The 22,651-nt window shown below is 43.4% G+C and overlaps 1 protein-coding gene across 2 annotated transcripts in view; it reads left to right on the top strand.

Moving 5' to 3' along the window:
* Positions 1–362: 362 nt before the first annotated feature.
* PAFAH1B1 (platelet activating factor acetylhydrolase 1b regulatory subunit 1) overlaps positions 363–22,651 on the top strand; it is a 31,266-nt gene continuing 8,977 nt past the window's right edge. The window contains exons 1-7 of one of the 2 annotated variants that reach the window (XM_027472459.3): positions 363–505; positions 14,389–14,601; positions 16,169–16,253; positions 18,550–18,624; positions 19,604–19,810; positions 21,566–21,734; positions 22,500–22,602. In XM_027472459.3, coding sequence (XP_027328260.1) covers positions 14,570–14,601; positions 16,169–16,253; positions 18,550–18,624; positions 19,604–19,810; positions 21,566–21,734; positions 22,500–22,602 — 671 coding nt within the window. In that variant the 5' untranslated portion in view covers positions 363–505; positions 14,389–14,569. Of the gene's footprint in view, positions 506–596; positions 733–14,388; positions 14,602–16,168; positions 16,254–18,549; positions 18,625–19,603; positions 19,811–21,565; positions 21,735–22,499; positions 22,603–22,651 lie in introns of those variants that run through there. The other variant, XM_027472460.3, reaches the window with a different exon arrangement.

Raw genomic sequence — 22,651 nt, 5'->3', positions numbered from 1 at the left:
CGCGCAGTTTAACTCCGCACCGTCAGCTGCCCGCTGGGGGAGGCGGTGGCGATGTCCCTGGGACTCTGCCTTTCCCTCTGCCAGCCGCTTCGTCTGGGCGCGGGGCTTCAGCCGCCCTCAGCCGCCCTCAGCAGAGCGGACAGCGGGAAATCTCCTCAGGGGCCGCGGCCGTTCCCGGGCCCCGCGCAGGCCGCGGCAGGGCGGGCGCGGAGGCTGCCGGGAGCGGCGCGGTGCATGCCGGGCCGGGCGCGCTGCGCCTCCGCCGCCCAAGATGGAGGCGGGCGGCCGCCCCCGCCCCCGCCCCGCACATGCGCAGAGCCGCGGCGGGGCCGCGCCGCTCCCTCCCTCCCTGCTGGCGGCCGGGGCGGCTCTGACAGACGCGGAGCGGAGCCAGCGCCCAGCGCCCCGCGCCCCCCGCCCGCCGCCCCCCGCCGCTGCTCGGGACAGGCGGGCGGCGCCGGCCGCAGGCAGCAGCAGAGCGAGGCGGAGCCGAGCGGCGGCTCGGGTAAGGCGGGCGCCGCGGCTCCCCCCGTCCCCGTCCCGTCCCCGTCCCGTCCCCGTCCCCTCCCCGCCGCCGCCGCCGCCCCGCGGGCCCCGTCCCGGCCGCGCAGCCCCGGCCCGAGGCCTCTCCCGGCTCCCCGCGGGCCGCCCGCCTCCCCCCGCGCCCCCTCCCCCCGGCGCCGCCCGCCTCCTTCTCTCGGCTCGCTCTCAAAATGGCGGCCGCGCCCGGCGGTGAGGAGGCGGCGGGGAGGAGGCGGGGGGAGGCCGGCGGCGGGGGGCGGCCGGGCGGGGGGGGCCGGGCCCCGGGGCGCGGCGGGGTCGGGGATGGGGCTGTGGCCGTGGGGTGGTGGTTGGGGGGGGGGCGCTGCTCCCCGCTCCCTGCCCTCGCCGCCCGCCCCGCCCGGCCCGCGGCCCGCCCGGACACAGCGGCCGCTCCCGGCGCTCGGCCCCGCCGCGCTGCCGGTGACTTGGCAGGAAAACGGGGAGCGGGGAGGGGGGGGGAGGCTGAGGGGAGATGGGGGGGGAGAGCGGCCCTGGTGCCCCCGCCCGCGGCTGCCTCGTCCTTCCCCGCCCCGCCTGCAGGCCGCCCGGCTCCCCGGGTGACTTAGCAAGATGCCGGGGCGAGGCGCGGGGCCGGGCGAGGAAAACGGGGAAAATAACAAAAATAACCAAAATAACAAAATAACGCGGGGCCAGGGCTGCGCGCCGGGGGGTGCCGGGCGGCCTCCCCCCCCCCCCCCGCTCCTCTCCCAGGGCTCGCTCCCGTCCTTATCTCCCGGCCCCTCCGCGGCACAGCGGCGGTGCCAGACGCTGGCCCGCGCCTCCCGAGCCGGCTGCGGCACAGGGCAAAACAAAACGAAACGAAACGAAACCAAACACAACGAGGCTCGGTAGCGGAGCGGCCGGGGGGATTGGAGGAGCCGCTCGCATCCAGCCTGTTTTCCTGCGGCGCTCTCGCGGGGAGCGCAGATAGGAGGCGGCTCAGACCTTCAGAGCCAGCTGCAGTACCACGGGGGAGGGAGGGGTCACCTCCTCGGGGGGCACAGCGCAGCATCGAGCTGCCCTGGAAGCCTTCTGCTGGCAGCCCGGCCGGCCGCATCGCCCCGCTCGAGGTTTTGTTCGGCAGCAGGCTTCTGGTGGGAGTCGGGGGTGGGAGTGGTGCCTCCCTGAAAAAAAGTTTAGGGTTGCTCTGTGCTGTGGGTGGGTTTTTTTTTGTTGTTCAAGGTGGATGCGATTAAACTTGACCTTTAATACCAACGACGAGGCGATAGCTTCCCTTTCTTTGCCGTAGTATCCCTGGTAAAATTGCCTTGCTGCTGGTGCTGCAGCAGAGGGCTTGGTCGCTGCAGGTCAAGTCAATTCATAATGAATTACCTGACCAGGGGGTGCTGGAAGGTTACTGAAGGTATATTAAAAATCGTTAATAAACCCTGTTTTACTGCAAATGGATGTTGGGGCGTATGGACCTGGTCGAATTCTGTATTGGTGCGGAGACCCCTCCACGTATGTATTTCTCTGGCGGTATTGTTTATACAGCGTGAGGAGGTGGGGGTTAAAGAACCTGTGTTCGGTGGTGATCGTTCCGTAAATGATTGTGCAGCATTCGGCTCGTTTGCAGAAGAGGGAGGGTCTGCTATCAAAATGTTATTTGCTCGTGGAGTCATTTTATTAAATGGGAAAATCATGGTAGGGAACTAAACAAAGAAAATATTTTCTAACAGAAAGATTTATTGCAAATCTGCAGCTTGTTCTCAGGGTTCTCATTTTTGTGTGTTTCTTTTGATTTGGCCATGTTTGTGGATGCTCTGTGCAGCCATTGAGCAGAGAAGAGACTGGGTGGAGTAAGGAGGCAAAGCTGCGAAATGGCTAGATTACCCTTTCATAGCTTTTTTTTTTTTTTTTTTTTTTTCCCTTTTGCTTGCGTTTTGCTGGGGTGGAGGAATACTAATTGCCGTAACAATGAAGTCTCTTTAGGGAAGAATCTAATGGTGCAGGAACCTTCTGAAACGAAACAAATCTCACATTCTGTTTTGAGGCTTATTTTTCTGCAGGGTGGATCTTGATTTGGCTGGCAGTGAGAAGTGACCAGTCACTGTTGCAAAGCCAGATTTTTTGTCTGGTATCCGTTTCAATATATCGATTTAGATATTCACTTGTTGATTTTTTTATTTACGCTTCAGATAAGAGTTGTAATTTTTGCATGGGCGTTTTACACACGAGATTCCCTCGGTTGTAGAGAACCCTTGTATTGTTGCCTAGTGGTGGTGTTCACATAACTTCTTGGTTAGATTTGGTTTCGGGTGGGCACACACACACACACACACAAAAAGCATCCCTGCTCTCTCTGGTGCCCACGGTAGGGCAGGCAACCCCTAGTACAGGGAGCTGATCACACTGCCCTCCATGTGCCAAGCTCATACAAAATAACATCTCAGGGCTTTGGAGGCCCTTGTGAACGAGGCGGCTCTGTGAGACCCGTGCTGTGCTCTCGCTGGCGTTGCATCCTGGGGTCATACCAGTGTTCAGACTTAAAGTTGTGTCGGAAAGGCATTAGAACAAAGGATTGGGGAATACAATAGGGATCAGCTGGAGCACCTAGAAAGGACTGCTTTTAGAAGTGCTCTGCTATTCCAGATGTGGCAGGTGGCATTCCCACCTGAACCCAGCGTTGGTCAGAACGAGCACCACAGTGACGATTGTGAAGCAGGTTGAGGTTTTGTTTTTCTTGGGTCTGTCTCAATTCTAGAGCCCAGTTTTTGCTGGTAGGTTGTCACAGCTGATAACTGCTTTTGGCTTTAACTTGCCCCAAATTAAATTAAGGGATAGTGGCTTCTTGTAAGTTCATTTACTTAGAGGAGTAGATGTTACAGGGTTTAATGGATGCGTTCGCTCAATGCCTGCGTCTATGGATGAATCCAAGGTAAGGACAATGAAGAATGCAGTAGAACACTTGCCTGCTTAGAACTTTGGGTGATTTTTTTTGTCCTCGAAATGATGGCAGTTACTTTCTTCTATGGGAGTAACTGGTTAATTTCTCTTCTACAAAAGAAAAAGACATTAGCACTTACCTTTGTGACGCTGAGAGGTCTGTCCTGCCCTTATGGCTGACTCTTCAGCCTATACTATTTCCTGTGCTCCACCCAGCCTTGAGTGCTGGGTTTGTATTCTTTGTCTGCTCTCAACTTTTTTGTCTGCTGAGCCTGCTAGAGATGGGGCAACTTCTGAATTACCTTCTGTTGATCGTCTTACCAACGATTAAACCTTGTTATATTCACAAACTCTGGGGCTGATTGTGATGTGTTTGTGACCTCTTGTAAAATATTCTGGGCAGACAATAGCTGGAGGAGCTCTATGGCTCTGAACCCTACTGGGCATGTCTGTTACAAAGTTTATTTACAAACCCCTGTAGCTGCTTCTAGGATTCATGAACGGGAATGGCCTGAAGTACTCTAGTATGAAAAGGAGCAGCTTTTAAATGGTTCCATTTCAGTCAGCTGTCACCTATTTTTTGAACTTCAGGCCTGTCTTCCAAACTGAAGGCAAAGACTGGGAGTTGTGTGTTGAAATTCCTTTGAACTGAAGAGTGAAATAGTACCCAGCCTGAAAAGAAGAGCTGCTTATGCTTAATATATGAAATCAAGAGGACAATAAAAAATCAGTTAATAATAACAAATAATTTCAGATTTCATATTTTTCCCCCAGCCTATGGTATGTAACTTGTGATAGCAGTTGAAGACCTTTCCCAAGTACCAGAGCCACGTGCTAATCAAAATGCTCCTGGGTTTCTTCTGCCAGGTTTATTGTAGCGATGTGGTAAGCTACGGGCTGTCTATAAATGCAGATTATTAATAAAGTTACTACTGTTCTCTTCATTCTCCTACTTCTCCTTTCTATAAGCCATAGTTGTCATTGGCAGAACCTGTCTGCTCTAACAAAAAAAAAAAATCAGTTGATTAAGCATTGCCTAGGTTGAATGGCTTTCTTGGGAGCTGCTTCATTATGTGGCGGAAAGGGAGTGAGGTTCCTAATGGGGCTTTTGGGTGCTGTGAGTACAGGTGTTCATTAATGGCTGATGTTACTTTGTCTTTTGATCTGCTTGACAGAGTAGGCTACACCTCAGTGTAGATTTATAAAATGGACATTTACACTAGTAAATAATCCTGACCCACCTAAAACTAGTTGTGGAGCACATGAAGTTATTTCTTCAGGATTCTTGCCGTACCTGCTGTCTGAGCTGGCAGGAGTGCCCGTGGAAGGTTTGTGCCACTGCTGACAATCCAGTGGTTGGATCTGAACTGTAACACATGAAAAATAGACACTTAGGCTGAGGGCACCAGCTGACATAACACAGCTACAGTTATTTCAGAACAATGTTCTTCTTCATTCCTACAATGTTTTGAGCCTTTTGAGGATCACATACCAGAAACGTTTGGAAGAACCATGATTTCTTACCTTCTGCTAGGCAAATCATCTCCCTGTATCTGTGTATCTGAACAAGATGTTTTAGCCTGTAAGTTATGTGGTCAGTGTGAAATGAATACCCTAGATCTGGTTTTAATCTAATACTTGCTAGATCCTGCACGTCTACCCCAGCAAATGTGCTTATCTAACTTGTTTGAAGAAGGGTTTTTCTTAATACTCATTAAGGCAGGGCTCAGTCTTGACTATCAGCGCCTGTCTAATTCAGCACATGTAAAAGCTCGCTCTGTGCTGCTCTACCTTACGCCTTCTCTTTAGGGATTACGCGGACGTGATGACTTAGTCTACCTTGCTCTTAGGTGTTTTCCATGCCAGTTAACTATCGTACTGCTTTGTGCTGTTGTGGACTGTTCAATTTCAAAGGGAAATGTTGCTTACAAGGTAAGTGTGTTTTGTTTCTGCTCTGATCCATTTCCTCAGTGCTGTAAGCACAGGGGCCTCTTCCGAGCACAGCGTTGTCATACCAAGCAGCAGCAAGTGCACTTAGGCATGCTCAGCTATGTATATAAAAATCAGCATTATAAATTCAAAGCACTTGTTAGTCAATAGCTTTGGAAGTATTTTAGTCCTTTCTTCCTTACTAATACGGTTCTTAGCCCAGATTTGGCTGCGTATAGACTTTTGGGTAAGGATTGTGATTAAATGAATATAACAAGCACGTCTTAGTGGCTGTGATTCCGTTGGTTCTGGAGGAGCTATTTGTAACTAGTCCTCAAAAGATATTTCCAGTTACGGGACAACCCATTGTGCTTGAGGTTTATAGGTGGTGCTGCAGCAAACGTCTGTCCTGTAATTTTCTCAGATCTGTTGTTAAGCAGGTCCCTGCGCCGGGAGTTCAGAGGCAGGCTTCTCTGAAGCACCTCTGGGTCTCCCAGCTTGCTGGTGAGTCAGCTGAGGCAGGGCTAAAGGTAACAGGTTTTATGTCAGCCTGCCTTCCCTCTGAGATAGCAGTGGCCTTCATGACTGAGATCGCGTGTACCTTCCCTCTCCTGGCAGCGTTAATTGTTCCCATTGTTCTGGAAAATCTACGTTCTCTTGGCTTAATTAGATGAGTCTTTTTTTCTCCCCCTCTCCAGATTGCCTCTGCTTTCATTGGTTGTGTTGTTTTTCTTAATGCTAAAGCAGAGGTGTTAAGTTTATCCCTCTTTAAGTCTGCAGGAAAATCAGTTAGCAAACTGTGGGCTGTAGGTAAGGGAGTGTGTCTTCCTTAAAGAGAGCGCTGACGGCTTGCCTCGTGCTTAATTCACCTGGGGGGTTTTGGGGGTGACGAAAAGATCGGATAAACAATTTGGTTTATTTAAATGCCGGTGTCTTTACAGACTATTAAGGGGAGGATGTCATTAACATGAGTGCATGTATATGTTTTGAAGCAGATGGTGTCTATCAAATCAGCGGTGGTGGAAGTCTTTGGTTCTCGCTCAGCTGGGTTTGTAGGCAAGGAGCAGAGACTAGATGGGGGAAAGCTTCAGAGAGGAGCTCTGGAGCTCTCGTAGCTGAGGGGAGGCAGCTCTGCGGGACAGCGAGCGCAGGGGGTGCGTGGGGCTCCCAGGTGGGCGCGCGGGAGGTGTGGGGCAGACGGGCTGTAGGAACCGTCAGGCACCTTCTGCAGGAACCTCGTTTTCGTTACGTTGGGTATCAGCGTCACAAAAGATTCAACTCTTCCTCCTAAAAGGATACGAGGTGTGTATGACAGCTAGGTTTGTGGTTCTTTTCTCTGTACTTGTCAGGTGGAGCCGTTCTGGGTCGATAAGCTTGGGACATGGCTAACGGATGGAATGGAGCATGCTCGTGAGTGGAGGATGGGGTGTTTGGTCTGCACTGATTTTGGATTTTTTTGTGGTTTTGACCTTCTGCTGCTTCTAGAGCTTTAACATGAGGGTTCCTCCAACTTTCCTTCCAGATGCCTATATATAAACTTAATCACTTCACAACCATTTTTCTCAGCATCACCTTTCTAGTATAACAGGCAGGTTAACAATGAAATCTTAAAGTTTGGCTGTATTTCTGTAAATTGCTTGACAGTTGCAAGTCTGCTACTCAGCACTTTAAGAAATGGGTGGGGGGGGAGAATGGAAAAGAACAGAATTGACATCCAGTGCACGACTGCTGCCCACTGTGAAGAATGGTTCTGAGGACGTACGCTCTTCTCTCGAGGGCTAAGACCAAGTACCGTAAGTGCAGCGTTCCAGTATTGTTATCCTACACTGTGTGTGTATTGCTTGACCAAACAAAAAAATTAGATTTTTTTTTTTTTGCTGGAGTTACCCAGATAAACCACGTTATGTATTGTGGGTTCCTCCAAGTAAATTGAGTGGAACAGCTTGCAGTACTTAAGCCAGTTGTAATTCTTCAGCTCTCCTCCTCTCTTCCCCACCAGGCTGAAAATTTCACTAACCTTTCTCTGACCTTTAGGTCAGCCTTTCAGGTTTCCATTGATATTCAGTGAAAACCCAGGGGGGAATAACAGGAGTTTAAAACTCATTTTGTGACATAATTCCTTGCTATCACTATTACAGTATGCTGAACAACAGCACAGAGTTCTAGCTCCAAAACCTTTTCACGTATTTTGAAGTTTACTTTTTCAACTGCAGCCTGCTCCCCCCTTTTTTTTTTCTCCCCAGGCTGTTCATTTATTGATAGCTAAATTTACCTGAATTTTCAAGCAGAACTGAGCAGGCAAGCTAGAAATAGAATGGTTTCTGTCATCCTTAGACAATCCTCTACCATGTCTTCTACCAAAGTCTACACGAGACTCTAAACTTGAGCTCTGACACAGACGAAGCTGAAGGATGCCAAAGAGAAGATCCTTCAGCTAGCTGTGGGGTGAAAAGTAGAAAAACAATCGGCCCCGCTTATAAATGAGTAGCTTTTTTTGTGTTCTTATGCTCATCCCGGCCGGCTTAGCAGGTGATTAATTCTAACCTTTTCTAGGATGAGGTGTGTTTGCCACACTGTAGGAACAACCGTCTGGCTATTCTCTTGTGGCTGTACTGTACGTGTGCTTTTCTGCTGTAACTGGGGTGAGAGTTAAGGGGGGAAATGGAGCTGGATGCTGCGGGCGAGCGCAGTTCTCATCTGGGGCCACCCTTCAGGCAACGCAGCCGAGAGGAAAAAAGCCTTCAGTCTCGCTGGGATGCTAAATCCCTGACCAAACTAACACCTTGCAGGGACCAACACAGCATCCTAGTGAGGATGTAATTTACACCATGAGTTAATAACAAGTCACTGATGGTCTCTTTGACCTCTGTATTTGCAGCTCCAATTTTGTCGTAGTACAATCAATAAATGCGTTGGAAGAGTTGAATGGGGCCCTACTATGTAGAGATAAAACCTTCGGATCAAAGATGTAACACTGAATTATTACTGTTGCTAAACAAAGTTGTAATAACAAAACAAATGGTTTAGATGAAACAGAAAAATAAGGCAACTTTCACCTTCCCTAAAATATGTGGGAGATCAGTTTAGTTTGAGCTGGGGTATCTGTGCAGTAATTAATAGCAGCAAACAGTAAGTCAGGGGTTAAGACCAGAGACACTATTTCAATAGATAAAACTAAGGTGACAGGTTCGTTTTGATTTAGAAAAAATAATAAAATAAATAAAAGCAATCTGTCTTAAAGCATGCTTCAGTGCTTCTGTTTAGTTTTTGTGGCTTTGTAAAGTGGGCGATCAGCTTGAAGTAGGTCAAAGCTGAATATGCCAAATCCAGGGCACAGCATCTTTAGCAGGCACATATATTCAAAACAAATCTTCGTTCTGTTTAGTATCCGGTGTACTTCGATAAGCAAAAATGTAAGGATTTGTTGGAAGTAATTTACAGACTGAATTTGATTTTTAGGAGTACAGAATGCGCAGTTGTAGGAATCTTAATTGCAATAACTTTGCTCTTGCTTGATGCTAGGTTAGGCAAATGACTATTTTTGGCAATTTAAGATTATAAAACTCAAGGGTTAATTTCTTATTTTTTTTTTCCCACGGTCTTTTTCTCAATTATATTTGGAGAACACCTATGGAAAATAATATCTGAGTGTCTTCTAAAGCAAGAATAAACACTGTCATAGAAGTACCATGAACTGTGACTTACTCTTTGTTGGCAGGGTGTATCATGAGGTGAGGGGAATTGGGAGGATCCCTCGCCTGGAAGTGACTTGTTTCTGCTTCGTTGCGTTGACTGTGTCTGTTCGGTTACTGTGCTCTGACTCCCTGCTGCGCACCCCAATCAGAGGGCTGACGAGTGTTGCTGAACCTGCTTCATCCTGCTACTGGTGCGTTTTAGGAGTGCTTAGCAGGTCTTGTGAAGTTCTTGCAGTTTTCCAGTAATCTAGGAAATGCTTGAGCCATGCTGGTACACATTAGTGCCAGGGCTATTGGATGTATCAGTCACTCCTAGGAGCAGAGTGGCTCCTGCTCAATCCCAGATCTTGGAGTTCAGTCCGCACCTGGAGCAGACTGGGAGTCAGAGCCTGGCGCTGCCCAGTTGCACAGGGTGCGCCTCCAGTCACCGTCAGGGTGGGCCCCTCTCTCAATGCGTGTCAGGCAGAGTCTCAGCCTCAGCAGTTTCAGCAGGAGGAAAGGTGTGCCTTGGGCCTCCTGGGTGAGTCTTGGGGCCACGCAGTGGGCTCCAGCAAAGGCTGCAGGTGGTGGAGCTGAGGGATCTCTGGATGCTGATTGATAAAGGGAAATGGGAGGTGAGTCTTCAACATGTGGAAGCAGAGGGTCTTCTGCTTGTTTTTAATGAGAACAAAGAACCTCTGCTGTGCTGGTTCCATGTTCTCTTACAAGGAAGGCTTCTGCTTTTCAGGTTTTTCTTCCAATTTTTTTGCTCTTTCAAAAAAATAAAATAAAATAAAAATACAACTATTGATAAACTCGTATAGGGAAACATTTCTGACCTGGGATGACAGTTGGCTCTTTTTTCTGGTTTTTGAAGGGTTGTGCTTCAGTGTGCCACTCTTCAGTCCTGTAGCACTGAAGGATTGAATTAGGTCTTCTATCTGTATTGTTCAGACATTCCTGTGAGCCTTTTCCTTAGTATAAAAGGTGATCTTTATTGAAATGTCAGTAGTTGAAACAAGATGGAGCTGTCTGCTGAGGATACGCTGCTGCTAATGGAGCTGAGCAGGATGTAACGTGCAGTTTTTGCTTGGTTTGTGTTGTGAAGTTTCATAAAGATGTAGCCTACTTATATTTCAGTGGGTAATGTCTGTGTTTCTTTTCCTGCCAGGTACCTGTACATTCCAGAAAAGAGAACCATGCTCCTAGGAGGAGTAAAAGGCAAACATTTGATGTCATTCCTGTTCTGGTGTTATGGGTTTGGCTGGGTCTAGCTCCTAACTTTAAAGTGGTTATAAAGACAACTGATCTTGCTGAAAATACTTGTAGCTCACGTTTTTTTGCAAGGTTGTACATCTTCAGAAGTTTGCTTCTCAGTGTTCATATATGCTGACAATCAGTATGGAATCATGAAATCAAAATGTCCGTAAGTTAGAAGCTAGAACTTTTTTGCAATACAGGTGGGGCTGTTAAAAGGAGGTGCATCCTGTTTTGCATTTTATTAGTAGTTATTACTCCATGAATGGCTCTATTTAGGCTCAATCATTTTCTTCTTTACTGTACTTAATACAGAACAAATTTAAAACTCATCTTTTTCAAAAAAAGATCTTTTTCTGTGTCAGCACCACCTTATTCACAATAAGTTATTGATACTAAAAATCACAGATGTCAGACAAGGGGTAATGCATAGGTGTTTTTCCCAAGGGTTCTCCCAGTTGAACACTTGCTTCCTGTGGTTACTAAGGCTGTTTGCAGGTGTGTGTGTAATGCCGCGGTGACTATAAACCTCGATAGGCAGTGGAGGAGGACTGGTTAGTCTTGCTCCCCTGAGCTTTGTATGTCACAGCCCTCACTAGCCAAGCAAGAAGGCAGTGCACGTGGACAACACTCATCTGCTCTCTGTTGTGTATAAAATGGATGTGTTGACGTCACAGCAGTAACTTGTAATCAAACAAGGGCAATCTGTGTCCTCGTGTCCTTCTAGTGCTTGTGGGTGTCTGCACCATCGTCTGCTTGTACGTGAAGTCTGGGGCTTAAGTACATGGGACTGCTCCGGAGCAGCCTCGTGGTGAGGCCTCGATGTTTGTTCTCAGCACAGTGCGTTGGGCAAGTTCTAACGCTGAACACCACGAGAGGGGGAAGGTTTCTGTAGGGTCTGTGAGTAGTGTTGGAAGATGCTGGAGGAAAGCACGATCACTGGTTAAATGAGCCCCGGTTTTGGGCAGGATAGACTAAGGTGGGCTTCAGCTGCTCCCAGCTCAGTCGCACCCTGCCCCAACCTTGTCCATCCATTGAAGTAAACATGTCTCATAATCTCTGCTCACTTTCCTATTTTACACGGGCAATATTTCAAAAGCAGTTAAGAAATAACTGTTGTTTACTGTCAGTGCCTGTTGACTACCAGCTAGGCCAGATAAGAATTGCTTCCCCTGTAACTGCTAGCTGTGTAACTTGGCTTTAGACAAAAAGGTTCGAAGACTCATTGCTTGCTAAATACTTACCATATTCATAGGACTTACAGCTTTTAATTCATTTTTTCTTTAGGCTCATATTTGCAGAGAAGTGCTGTGATTCACCATCAGTAACTTGGTCTGAAGAAAATGCATTAATGCTGCATTCAAGACATCCTCTGGCTTCTAAGGCTTTAGCAGATTAAGTAGCCATTATTTGTAAGCTGCAGGATAAACACGGTGGGTGGAGTCGATTCAGTCATTTGCCCCAGGCTGGTAGTGAAACTCAATTTGACACAAACAATCTCTTATTTTACCTTTGACTGTTACTTTGGCAAACTTGTGGCTAGGGTGCACTGCTGTATTTCATGGAATACCAGAGTTGGGAATTACTTCTCATGAAAGGGTTTTGCATGTGTTAATGTACATTTACATTAACTGCCACGTGACTTCCTTTTCACTACTGCAGTGCTACAATCCTAGTCAAATGACAAATGTTTCATAAGGCAGCTATGGAAGCAGGTAAAGCCCTGTTGCAGTTCAGCTTTAAGCCAACAAAGTATCACTGTTGGGGATATATCAGAAGTTTAGGGTTCCTTTCTGTTTGGGGCAGAATTCCTTTAGATGGTATGTGCACCTTACCATGTGCACCTTTTAAACCTAGTTGCTGTTGGTTGTAGGCATGAATAATTGTTGCATCTGCTAGGTGCAATGACAAAAGAAATCTTGGGGTATCATTTTTTGTGGGGTTATTGCACCAATGTGGGGTGTGCAAGGCGTTTGCTGGTTGGAGGTGGTTCACAATACAGAAAACACCCTTTGCTTTTCCTGCTGTGTGTAGTACTGCAAGCGATTTTTGGATGTTCATGTTTGTGCTCTGCTGCTCGGTGCTTCAAACAGTGCCTCTGTACAGAAGCTTGCCTCGTTCTGGCCTTCTCAGTGTTATCAAAGAGTTGCTATGCTCATGCTGAACTACAGGGATTCAGCCATTATAAGCCTCTTTTTTCAGTACTTAAATTTATAGCACCATTGCCCTCTAGAGGGCACTTCTTCTGATCATTTGTGTATTGTTTTTTGTATATCTTAGCTAAATTTCCATGAATTTGTGTGCTGTGCTCCTACCTTGTAGTGAAAAAGATGCATCTATGGAAAAACAGTTGCCACCTTACCTGTCAGGAAGCAAGATGTGGGACAAGAAAAAATGAAATGTTTGCTTCTGGTATCTGAAAGGATGGAACCTGTGCTATTGGTTTTCAACCAAATTGTTTCAGAAAGAGCTGTTAGGGAAGAGGTCAAACTAATTAAATAATGTCTGTTCAGAGTGCTCCTTCCCTGAACAGCTTGCAGTGCACTGTTAGGGTGGGCAGCAGGTGATGTGGGAATCCCACCAGCAGGGGAAGTACAGGCAGCTGCCACTTGGAAGCAGACAGCAGAGCCTAGATAGGTTTAGAAACCAACTCTTGGTCTCCTGTGATGGATAAGCAGATGAGAATGATATTAGCTTAGTATTTCCTTTAACATTTTAATACAAGAAAGGCTTTTGTGCACAACAGCCCTCTTACTTGTATGTCTAGTGGAAAAACAGAAGGGGAGAGGCAGTGGGAGCGTGTTTTCTGAGGGTGGTTAGGTAGAAGCCTAACCAATATTTCCTGAAGTCTTTGTTGTACTGTCGTGATAGCTTTATCTCATTGCTAAAAGCTGCTCGGTGAAACTTAACGGCTTCAGTAAATGATTGTATACACAGATTCTTGACCAGCATGCAAAAATGCCAACTTCAGCATTTCTCGTAATCGTGCTTCTTACAAAAGGGTACCTGCAATGCAGAAATCAAAAAGCAAAGCTGCTAAAATGATTTTAATGCTACATTCTTGACTAAGATTAAAACAGGCAAGTTGAAGTAGTCTGCACACTAAGAAGAGTTAGCTACTAGTAATTGTTCATGTCAGGAGTAAATTCGTCACTGAATCAGGAGATGCTGTATGATGGGGGGGAATCGGTCATTTGAGAAGGGCACCGTTTCTGACAGGCTGAACTCTGTGCCATGGAATTTGTGCTGCTCTGTTAAGATTGAAGATCTGTTTAAAAAATTGCTGTGCTCCAAACCTGGGCTAGATTGTATTTATATAAATAATTGTGTGTGTGTATAGGCTAAGCTCTATTAACATGTGATTAAAAAGAGGGCAAAAACTCTTTATAGAACAGCATTCTTGGGAACTAACCGACCTGTCAAGTTCATCTGCTGAGTTACAGCCGTAGTCTACAAAGACACCAGTAAATCCTAGGGAGCTGCCCAGTGCGACGCCAGCAGTGGGCTGCAGGAGCCAGCTGCGGGTGCGTGGTGCTGGCTGTGGCCTGGAGCGTGCCGGGGCTGCGTCCCCGGTGCCCTTTGGGGACGTTCTCTTCTGTGCTTGAACTGTACCCCTCAGCCTGAAAGGTGCAAGAGCACGTTGAAAATTAACCGAAACAAACCTTGCTGAGTTTGATTTGGTGGGGCTATATAGATCCAGAGAAGATACAAATCTGCCCTAAGGATCGAGCGTTATTGGGGCGGTAGATCTTTGATAGGGGCAGTGAGCGCAAAAAGTAGGATGTGTAAGGTAGGGCCGAGTTCTTTGCATTGCACTCCTGTAACCTAGGAGTGGGCTGTGTCTGGAGACGTCTTCAGCTCCCCGGGTCTTGAGGGAACAATGGTAGCAAGAAGAGGAATGAAGAAAGGGTGCAAGACTCCAGGCTACTCAGTCGAGATCGCAAATGTGCGATAAGGGCATAATTCAGAGTAGCAAAATAAAAGGGCATTTAAAAATTCAGTCAGTTTACTCTGTCCAGTGTGGTGTGATCTGGGTGCATCAGAGTGACCGAATGCTTATTTAAATGAAATTAACAGTATCTCTTTCTCTTCCTTCTAGATGGATTGAATCTTCTGTGTTGAATGCCTCTGGGTTTTCCTATCGGATTTCACATCTGGAGTAATATTTCTGGTTTAAGCCACTCTGTGGCAGACTGAATTGTGGATCCAGGGTTCCTGAGACTTTAGATCCTGAGGAGGCAGCCAGTGCTGAATCACGTTAACCTGACATCACAGCCACAATGGTGCTGTCACAAAGGCAACGAGATGAACTGTAAGCTGCAGTTATTTTTTAAGTTTGTGTCTCATTAAGCTTTAGAAATAAACTTTTGTTTCCATCTGTATTTTACAGAATGGCTCTGCTCACGGTCTGATCAAGTACCATGTACTATGGTGTTGATCTCTGTGCTCTTACTATACAAGCTCAAGCATTTGGTCATAGAGATGGGAAATGGCATCAAAAATGGATTCTTAATTTTTGTTGTAATTTATTATCCGCTCTTTTGTTTCAACTTCAGTCACAAAATTATTAAAGGGTTATAATAAATGCATTACAATATTTGTTCCAGACTGATTTGTGAATTCTACTTTTATCCTCAGTAAATTATGACATTTTGGGTTTTTTATTCCTTAATGAAGGCAAGGACCTAATGAGAATGTGCTGCACTGTGATTACAATCTATCTTTGCTTATGTTGTGTTTAAAATAAGGGTATAATTAAAACAAAAACCAAAAACCAAAAACACTAAACTAATTCAATTGAACATGGAATTCTTTCCAGATTTTAAGGCTAGGAATAAGCTGTCAAATTCCATACTTTAGTTTGCTTAATAAATCATGATCGAGCAGGTGGTGGGTAGCGGGGTCAGAATGGGAATGTCTTGCATGATATGCACTTTCATGGATTTACTTAGAGATCGTAGGTTGGTTTTGTTTTCTTTTGTAAAAGTACAGACCAACTATCGCTTAGCTTCTGTGACTCTTGTCCTAGGTGAGCTGTACTTCTTAATAAAGCTTCTTAAATTAGAGTTAGAAGCTGTCTTCAACTTTGGATTTTCACAACTGTTCACTGGATTTGGATAAGTTCTGGTGTTTTCACACATTCAGTGTGATAATTTTTTAGGAATTCTCTGAAGTTTTCTGCAAAACTTCAAAGGCTACATACGTTAATGGGGAGATGGAAGTAATGAACCCTATGAATAAAAATAGGGAATGAGCAGAGACCATGATTAGCTCCAGAAAAGAAGGCAATACATTTCCTCATACTTGGTTTATGGGGAGAAATTTGGAATTTCTGCTAAAATGTAGAATTGTAGAGTTGTGTCTGAGGAGAGTCTGAACAAATAGGAAGGAAGAACGTGATTAAAGCCACAGGAAGAATTTTATTTTTATTCGAGTTTAACTGAAGCAAAATTTTGTGAGCACTCTCAAGTACTGTAAACTATTCTTCTGAACAGTTTTCTTTTCAGTGATAAAGCTACAAAGTTATGGTCATCTTTTTTGTATCTGCTTTAGGTTTTATATGCAATACAGATTGATAAGTAACTCCAGTGTTTGGTAATATAAAAGAAAAAACAACACCTTCATCAAACCTAAAATAAGAAATACATTCTAAGATATAAGTGTATTGCTGTTTACATCTTGAAGCAAAATGTTTACCGAATGTATTCTAGAAATTTGCTTGGGTTTTTAACAAGCCTTATAATTCTAGATAACGTACTGCACTGAAGACATGTTGATTGTGCTTTTGTAATGATAAAAAAAAATAAAAATTGAACCAATCCTTGCACTCTTATCCAGAGCTATAGCTAAAGATACTGTTACTGGTTTTGTTTTTTTAGAAATCGAGCGATAGCAGATTACCTTCGTTCTAATGGCTATGAAGAGGCTTATTCAGTTTTTAAAAAGGAAGCTGAGTTAGATGTGGTGAGTTCAAACAAAATTATTCATCTATATTCTAAGTAAAGACTCTGTAATGTTGAAGCATTTGTGTCTATTCTGAACGTACGCACGCTTTATCTACCTGTTAGCTCATGCAATCAGAACTGGAGGTGATACTCATACAGCTTATTGCCTTAACGTAAAATTAAAAAATAATCATTGGATGTGGTCCTGAGCGATTGTTCAAGGTGACCTTGCTTTGAGCAGGGAGCTTTGGAGTCTGTTCAGCTTGGAAAGGACCTTTTGAGATCGCCTATTTTGTTCGCAATGATCGGAGGAATACATCTTGTTTTCACGTTTGATTTGTTTCCTGCTGTTGTGTACATCCCTCCTCCCCTCCCTGTAACTAACTCATTTCCTTAACTGTGCTTATTCTTATCATGGAATTCTGCATAAAAGCGTAAACTTCCTGCAGTACAAACTAATCAAACTGAAGACTGTTCTCTTGTCTCCAGACTTGAAATGGTCTAAGATTGCAACTTTAGAAGCTGATTTTTCATGGTCATGTTTTAGAAATAGGAAGACAAAACAGGATTGCTTTTGTCTTTTGTATTTATCAGACAGAGCACGTGGTGGAGCTCCATTTTGTGATGGTGGTTGGGTCAGTAGTTAAATCACTGCCTGGGACTGCTGTGTACTAGTTGGTTAACGGTGTACTAGGAGGGCAGATCGAAACAGTTACTAGAAGGTGGTCAGCTCTGGTACACAGTTAATTTGTCAGGCTGTATGGATGCTATTGACATGGACCAGTCATTTCATGCAACTTAATTCTGTTGGTTTGCCTTTGTAACAGATGATTCTTCCTTGGTATGATTTTTAGGTTGTCATTTATTAGAGCTGTGCTTTTTGTTTGAGTTTGTTTCTCTGGAGTAAACCGCTCTGAGATGACTTCTGGTAAATTCTTGCCTACTCTCTATTATAATTATTGTGTTGTTCTTTTTCCCAAATGCTTGGTTGAAGTATAAATTAATTTCTTCAGTCTGCTTCTAGTATCTAATAAACAAGTAGAAATTACAAATTGGAATACTGTAGTTATAATTGAAAATCCTAATACCATTCCCTTATCTGCTCTATCTATCAACCTAATTAAGTTTTCTCTTCCCAAAAGTTAAAAAGGTGATCTAAATAGGCTAGATTGTCTTGAGGGAAATAGAAAATGCAGTTACTAGAAGTTCCATATGACTTTCTTACATGAAAAATCTGAATTAGGTGGGATTATAAAATGACAAAAAATATAATTATTCTGTTATGAGATTTTCACTTTGTATGTAGAATGAAGAAGCTGTGCAGCGTTTCACACACTATTGTGTGCTTCTGATGCTGCTTGTTTTTGTGCTGCTTTTTTCCTTGTGTTAACAGGTGAGAGGGGAAAAAAAATAGTAGTCCTCTTGCTTTTGCAATAACATCAGTTGGTCGTTGTAGCTCCCCAGTTATTCCCTAGAGCCCAAAGAAGAAAAATATTTAGAGGAAGAAAATTATCCATCATTAAAATTTCATTAGAGTTACAAAATCAGTGTTGATTTTTCCAGTATCAGAGGGGTTGTTCTGTGGAGTAGGTTCAGTAGTCTGCTGTATGCTGCAGGTACAAAGGTAAAGGTGCTGGGAGAAGTTCAAGCTTGTCTTTGAGATTTTGGCACAAAACAGTGCAATGTTATGGTGGTTATTTGAGGTTAACTATGATTAAGTCTTCAAAAAAGTTCAGAATTAGTTTGAGATAAATGGTTTTCAAGTGAGATGGAATATACAAAACCCTGCTCTGGCAGCTGGTTGCCGCTCACAGTGTGTTTCTGAGAAATAAAATGTATTGTGCTAACAAGGAGTGCTGCTAACATGGTCTTAATGGTTGTAGGTAAGAGTTCATTAGCTCATAACGCTCTAGTTGGTGGATTTGAAAAGAAGATTGTCTTTTAGAAGCTAATTACCAGTCCTGTATGCCTCAGTCCTTGCAGTCAATGTGTGCTATATACTGTTGTTTTTATGAGGGTTAGTTGGGGCAGGAGAAGGGAAAACCTGTAATAAAACAGGACACAACTTACGCAGAAATGCATAACACTTAAAAATAAAAAGCTTTCAAGTAATGAAGATTATTTCTAGTTTCTAGATTTTATTTGCAGGATCTTGCATCGTTAACCTCTGTTGCTGCTGTATTTTTAATTTGCTCCAATTTCTTTTTCTGTGGTGAAGAGATTTTTGTTAAAATGACCTGTTTGTTACTTTTGAAGAAATGCCTCTAGAGGCTTTGGACCTAGAGTTTGTTTACTTAAACACTCCTCCCCCCTAGAATGAAGAGTTAGATAAGAAGTACGCCGGACTTCTGGAAAAGAAATGGACCTCAGTTATAAGATTACAAAAGAAGGTAAGTGGATGTCTGATAAATTTACTTGTATAAAAAGTTGTAATTAAAAACAAACACTCGTCACTAAACAGTGTTACATGTTTTCCTTGTCAGACAAGCATGGAGTTTAGAAAACACTTCAAAAATTAATTTGGATGACTTGTGTAGGGGCAAACAACTAATTCAGTGTTGTAGAAAATGTTTTGTCCATCTTAGTACTAGTAAAAACATCCTCACAGCCTATTTATAAACATTTCTTGACTTCAGTTTATGGATTGTATGTATAATTTCTGAAGCTGGAAAGGAAAAAGGTGCCTTAAGGTAATTTGTGAATAGAAAGATTGAATAGCTGTCTCCAGACAGCTTAACTGGTTTAGAAAGAAGGTAAAAACCTATGCTGCCGGGGTTTTGGGCTGTTACATTAAAGGGGAGATACCATTAACTCCAGTGCATTAGAGCAAGTGATTCTTTTGCAAATGGACAGTACAAAACTCTTTTTAGTAATGCTTCAGTGGGTTTAGAGAGAATTAAAAGCCTTAAAAATCAGTGTACTAACAATAAAGGCCTATCTATCCTAGAGGTTAATGTAACGAGGATGTTATTGCACCTTCAGTTTCTCTGCTGTTGACTAACATGTGCCACCTCGAATACAAAAAAATATTGCAGTAGTCAGATCCCTTTTGCTTACAACTTCCTTCGATCATTCGTCAAAATTAATAAAGTAAAAAACCTTTGAGTTATTTGCTAGTGCAACTTTGTACAGTATTTGGATGAATGTTATTTGACAGAACTTTTCTTGTGAAAGTGAGAGGGGAATTAGTGGTTGATTTAGGTCTGAATTTTTTAGAAATATCAATGCTATTGAGTGTTGGTAATTGGTGTGGATTTTTGCTTTTCTGTGAATTTGGGAGCCAGTTGGTGTTTGGGGTATCACTATAGCTGATTTAGATCTTTGTGTAAGAGTAGAAATAAATGGTCTCTTTAAAACCCATAAACATAGGTAATGGAATTAGAATCAAAGCTGAATGAAGCTAAGGAAGAATTTACATCAGGTGGACCTCTTGGTCAAAAACGAGACCCTAAAGAGTGGATTCCTCGTCCTCCAGAGAAGTATGCGTTGAGTGGACACAGGAGTCCTGTCACTCGAGTAATTTTCCATCCAGTTTTCAGTGTTATGGTCTCTGCTTCAGAGGATGCCACAATAAAGGTATGTGCTTGCTACATAAATTTAAAATAAGGAGGTCTGAGGATGAATAATACGTAACATCAGTATTTCAGGGTGAACATGTTCTGTACCAATGAAAGATTGTTTCAGATTCTGCTTTAGCATCTTTCGAATATGATTCCATGCGTAATCTACAAATTACAATTTTATGCTGGTCCTGTTAATATCTACAATCTGTAACTCAAGAAGACTTTCCTTTGACTTGTGAAGAAATAATAAGCTAATGTGGATTTAGGGACTGGAAAAATAAATGGTTGGTGAAGGAAGAATGCAGTTTGACTGCTCAGTGAGGAGGAGTGTCATACAGAGTGTATAGAGATGTGACGAGGGGGGGGGGGAAGGATTGCCTCGAGTCATCTGAAGAAATTATTTTTAAAGCTAAGTTAGTGATTACACAGATGTGTTCTTAACTGAAAAATGTTTCTTCCCACTTATTTTTAAGTGGGACATGCAAGTCCCATGAATTCCCCATGACTTTCAGGAGAGACTTTCAGTAACTCTAAATGTTAGATGTTTATTGCAATGTACAGTGACACAAACAAATTTGTTATAGTAGGCAAGTAGCTTCTCATTTTAACATCCTCTAAGGACAAAATTATGCATTTTGTTTTTCTATGAATGTCACTGTTTAAGACAAATTGCCAGATAAAGGATATTTCTCATTGCTGCCATCTGTGCTGTTTTGAGCACTATTTGGAAAAGTGCAGTTCTGAATAAGGTTCAGCGGCATATTAAATAATGTGCTTAAAAATACAAGTTTTTCTAATAGTGGCTACCTATTGGAGAAGATTAAAGCACGTGTCAGATCTAGTTCATGAGAAACTTTTAACTCATTCTTGTTTCTGTGGCAGGCTTGAGCATCAAAAACTGGTCTTTTGTTCTTCAAGCAGACTGGGCAACTGAAACAGTGACAGCTCTGCGTTTGTTACATGTTATACAGGAGCCTAATTAGCTTTGGTTATTCTTTATTCCTTCTCATGGATACAGTGGATGAATTTGTTTGGGCTGGAAACCAAGCTGCATAGCATGATTTTTGACTCTGTTGCATTCCCAGTGATTGACATCTATTGGGGATGATGGATTCTTCTGCTGTTGGGTGTTTTTTGTTTTCTTTGGTTTCATTTAGAGTACAATTTAAAATTAAATGTCTTAATTTTGTGATTGAGAGAGACCCCACAATAAAATCTGTAGGAGCTTGTTCCCTTTCAAAGGCTTTGTTTAAGGTTAGGTGATAGAAGACTGACTTAATTAGGAGGTGAGAATGGTATCTTCCAGTTACTAACTGTGCAAACATCTGTTTAATCTCTGACAAATTCTGTGATTTAGCTAATGTGTATAAATCAAACTCCTAAGAGTGGTTTGGATTATCACTGAACCACTGCATTCTAAATGTTGTTCTTCTTTTAGACAGATTGCTAGCTGTTTAGTTCTGGAGCCGCAGTAAAGACAAGAAAAAGGAGGGGGGAATTGTTAAAGAAGGTGCTTTCTGCACCAATTAGAAACAGGCTGTGTCACTGGAGTTAAGGAAATAATACAGAAAGGAATAGATCTATAGGTAACAATTAAAATAACGCTCTTTTTTTATGTTATTAGGCTTTTATTGGTTTGTCTTTCTTTGTCTCTTGCTCAATTAATTATTGAATAAGGTGCCAGACTAGCTTGCAGAGTGCAAATGTAAGACTGGAGATTACAATGAGTAATAGGTTGCTGCTAACAGATTTTCTGTTCACTTGTCAGGTTTGGGATTATGAGACAGGAGACTTTGAACGAACCCTTAAGGGGCATACAGACTCTGTGCAAGATATTTCCTTTGACCACACTGGCAAACTATTGGCCTCCTGTTCTGCTGATATGACCATTAAGCTATGGGATTTCCAGGGCTTTGAGTGCATCAGAACTATGCATGGTAAGGTATAAAGGGAACTCATTTAGCAGTCTGTGAAGTGAAGAGATTTTCTTGATCCAGGAAAACTGCTGATGTGGAAAGAGGATATAAACCACAGTATTGTCCAAAAGAAAGAAGGGGATGTTATAATGCTTCGAGTGCTCTGTAAATGAAGTATATGGTCTGTGTCTATGGAATGAACTGGCATCTCAAATCTGCTACGTGTGATGCTGTGGGTAACTCCCCATAACAATATTGAAATGGCAGTCAGAGCAGCTTAGTTATGAAAATTAAATGTTTACTAGATAACTCTCTACGGATTTGAAGATACAGTTTTTGTTATCTTTGTCTACTGATTCCCTAATGTGCTGATTCAGGAAGGAAACAGTTAAGGTGAAATGTGTTCTGTATGTACTGTGCAGTCTTTTGCTTCATATTTGTCTGATTTCAAATGAATGTGCCTAGTGCATTAGTCTCAAAAAACATGGGGAAAAAATGGGAAAGTAAAGCAACCACAACATAGATCCAGGTATTGGCAGTAACTCCTCATTTTATAGTCTTGATATAGAAGCAGTTTTATACTGCTGCTTGTCTCATATGCTTTTAATGCCATCTTGTAGAAGTGGTGAGTAGGAATAAAGAATGTTTGAGACTTTATAAGAGTAAACACACACCAAAGAAAAACAGAAAGCTGTTGACTTTTATGCGTACAGTTCTTTAAACACCACGGAACACTACTGTAGAGAAAGTACCACTTAATAAAAGGTTTTTTTGTTTTGTTTTTAGGTCATGATCATAATGTTTCTTCAGTAGCCATCATGCCCAATGGAGATCATATAGTCTCTGCCTCAAGGGATAAAACTATCAAAATGTGGGAAGTCCAAACAGGGTAAGTGCAATTGTAGTTGAACATCACTACCTAAAGAAAACACACAAAA

This window comes from Anas platyrhynchos, chromosome 20 (assembly GCF_047663525.1).
Source record: "Anas platyrhynchos isolate ZD024472 breed Pekin duck chromosome 20, IASCAAS_PekinDuck_T2T, whole genome shotgun sequence".
Classification (NCBI taxonomy): domain Eukaryota; kingdom Metazoa; phylum Chordata; class Aves; order Anseriformes; family Anatidae; genus Anas; species Anas platyrhynchos.
This window is presented reverse-complemented; position numbering and strand designations above follow the sequence as displayed.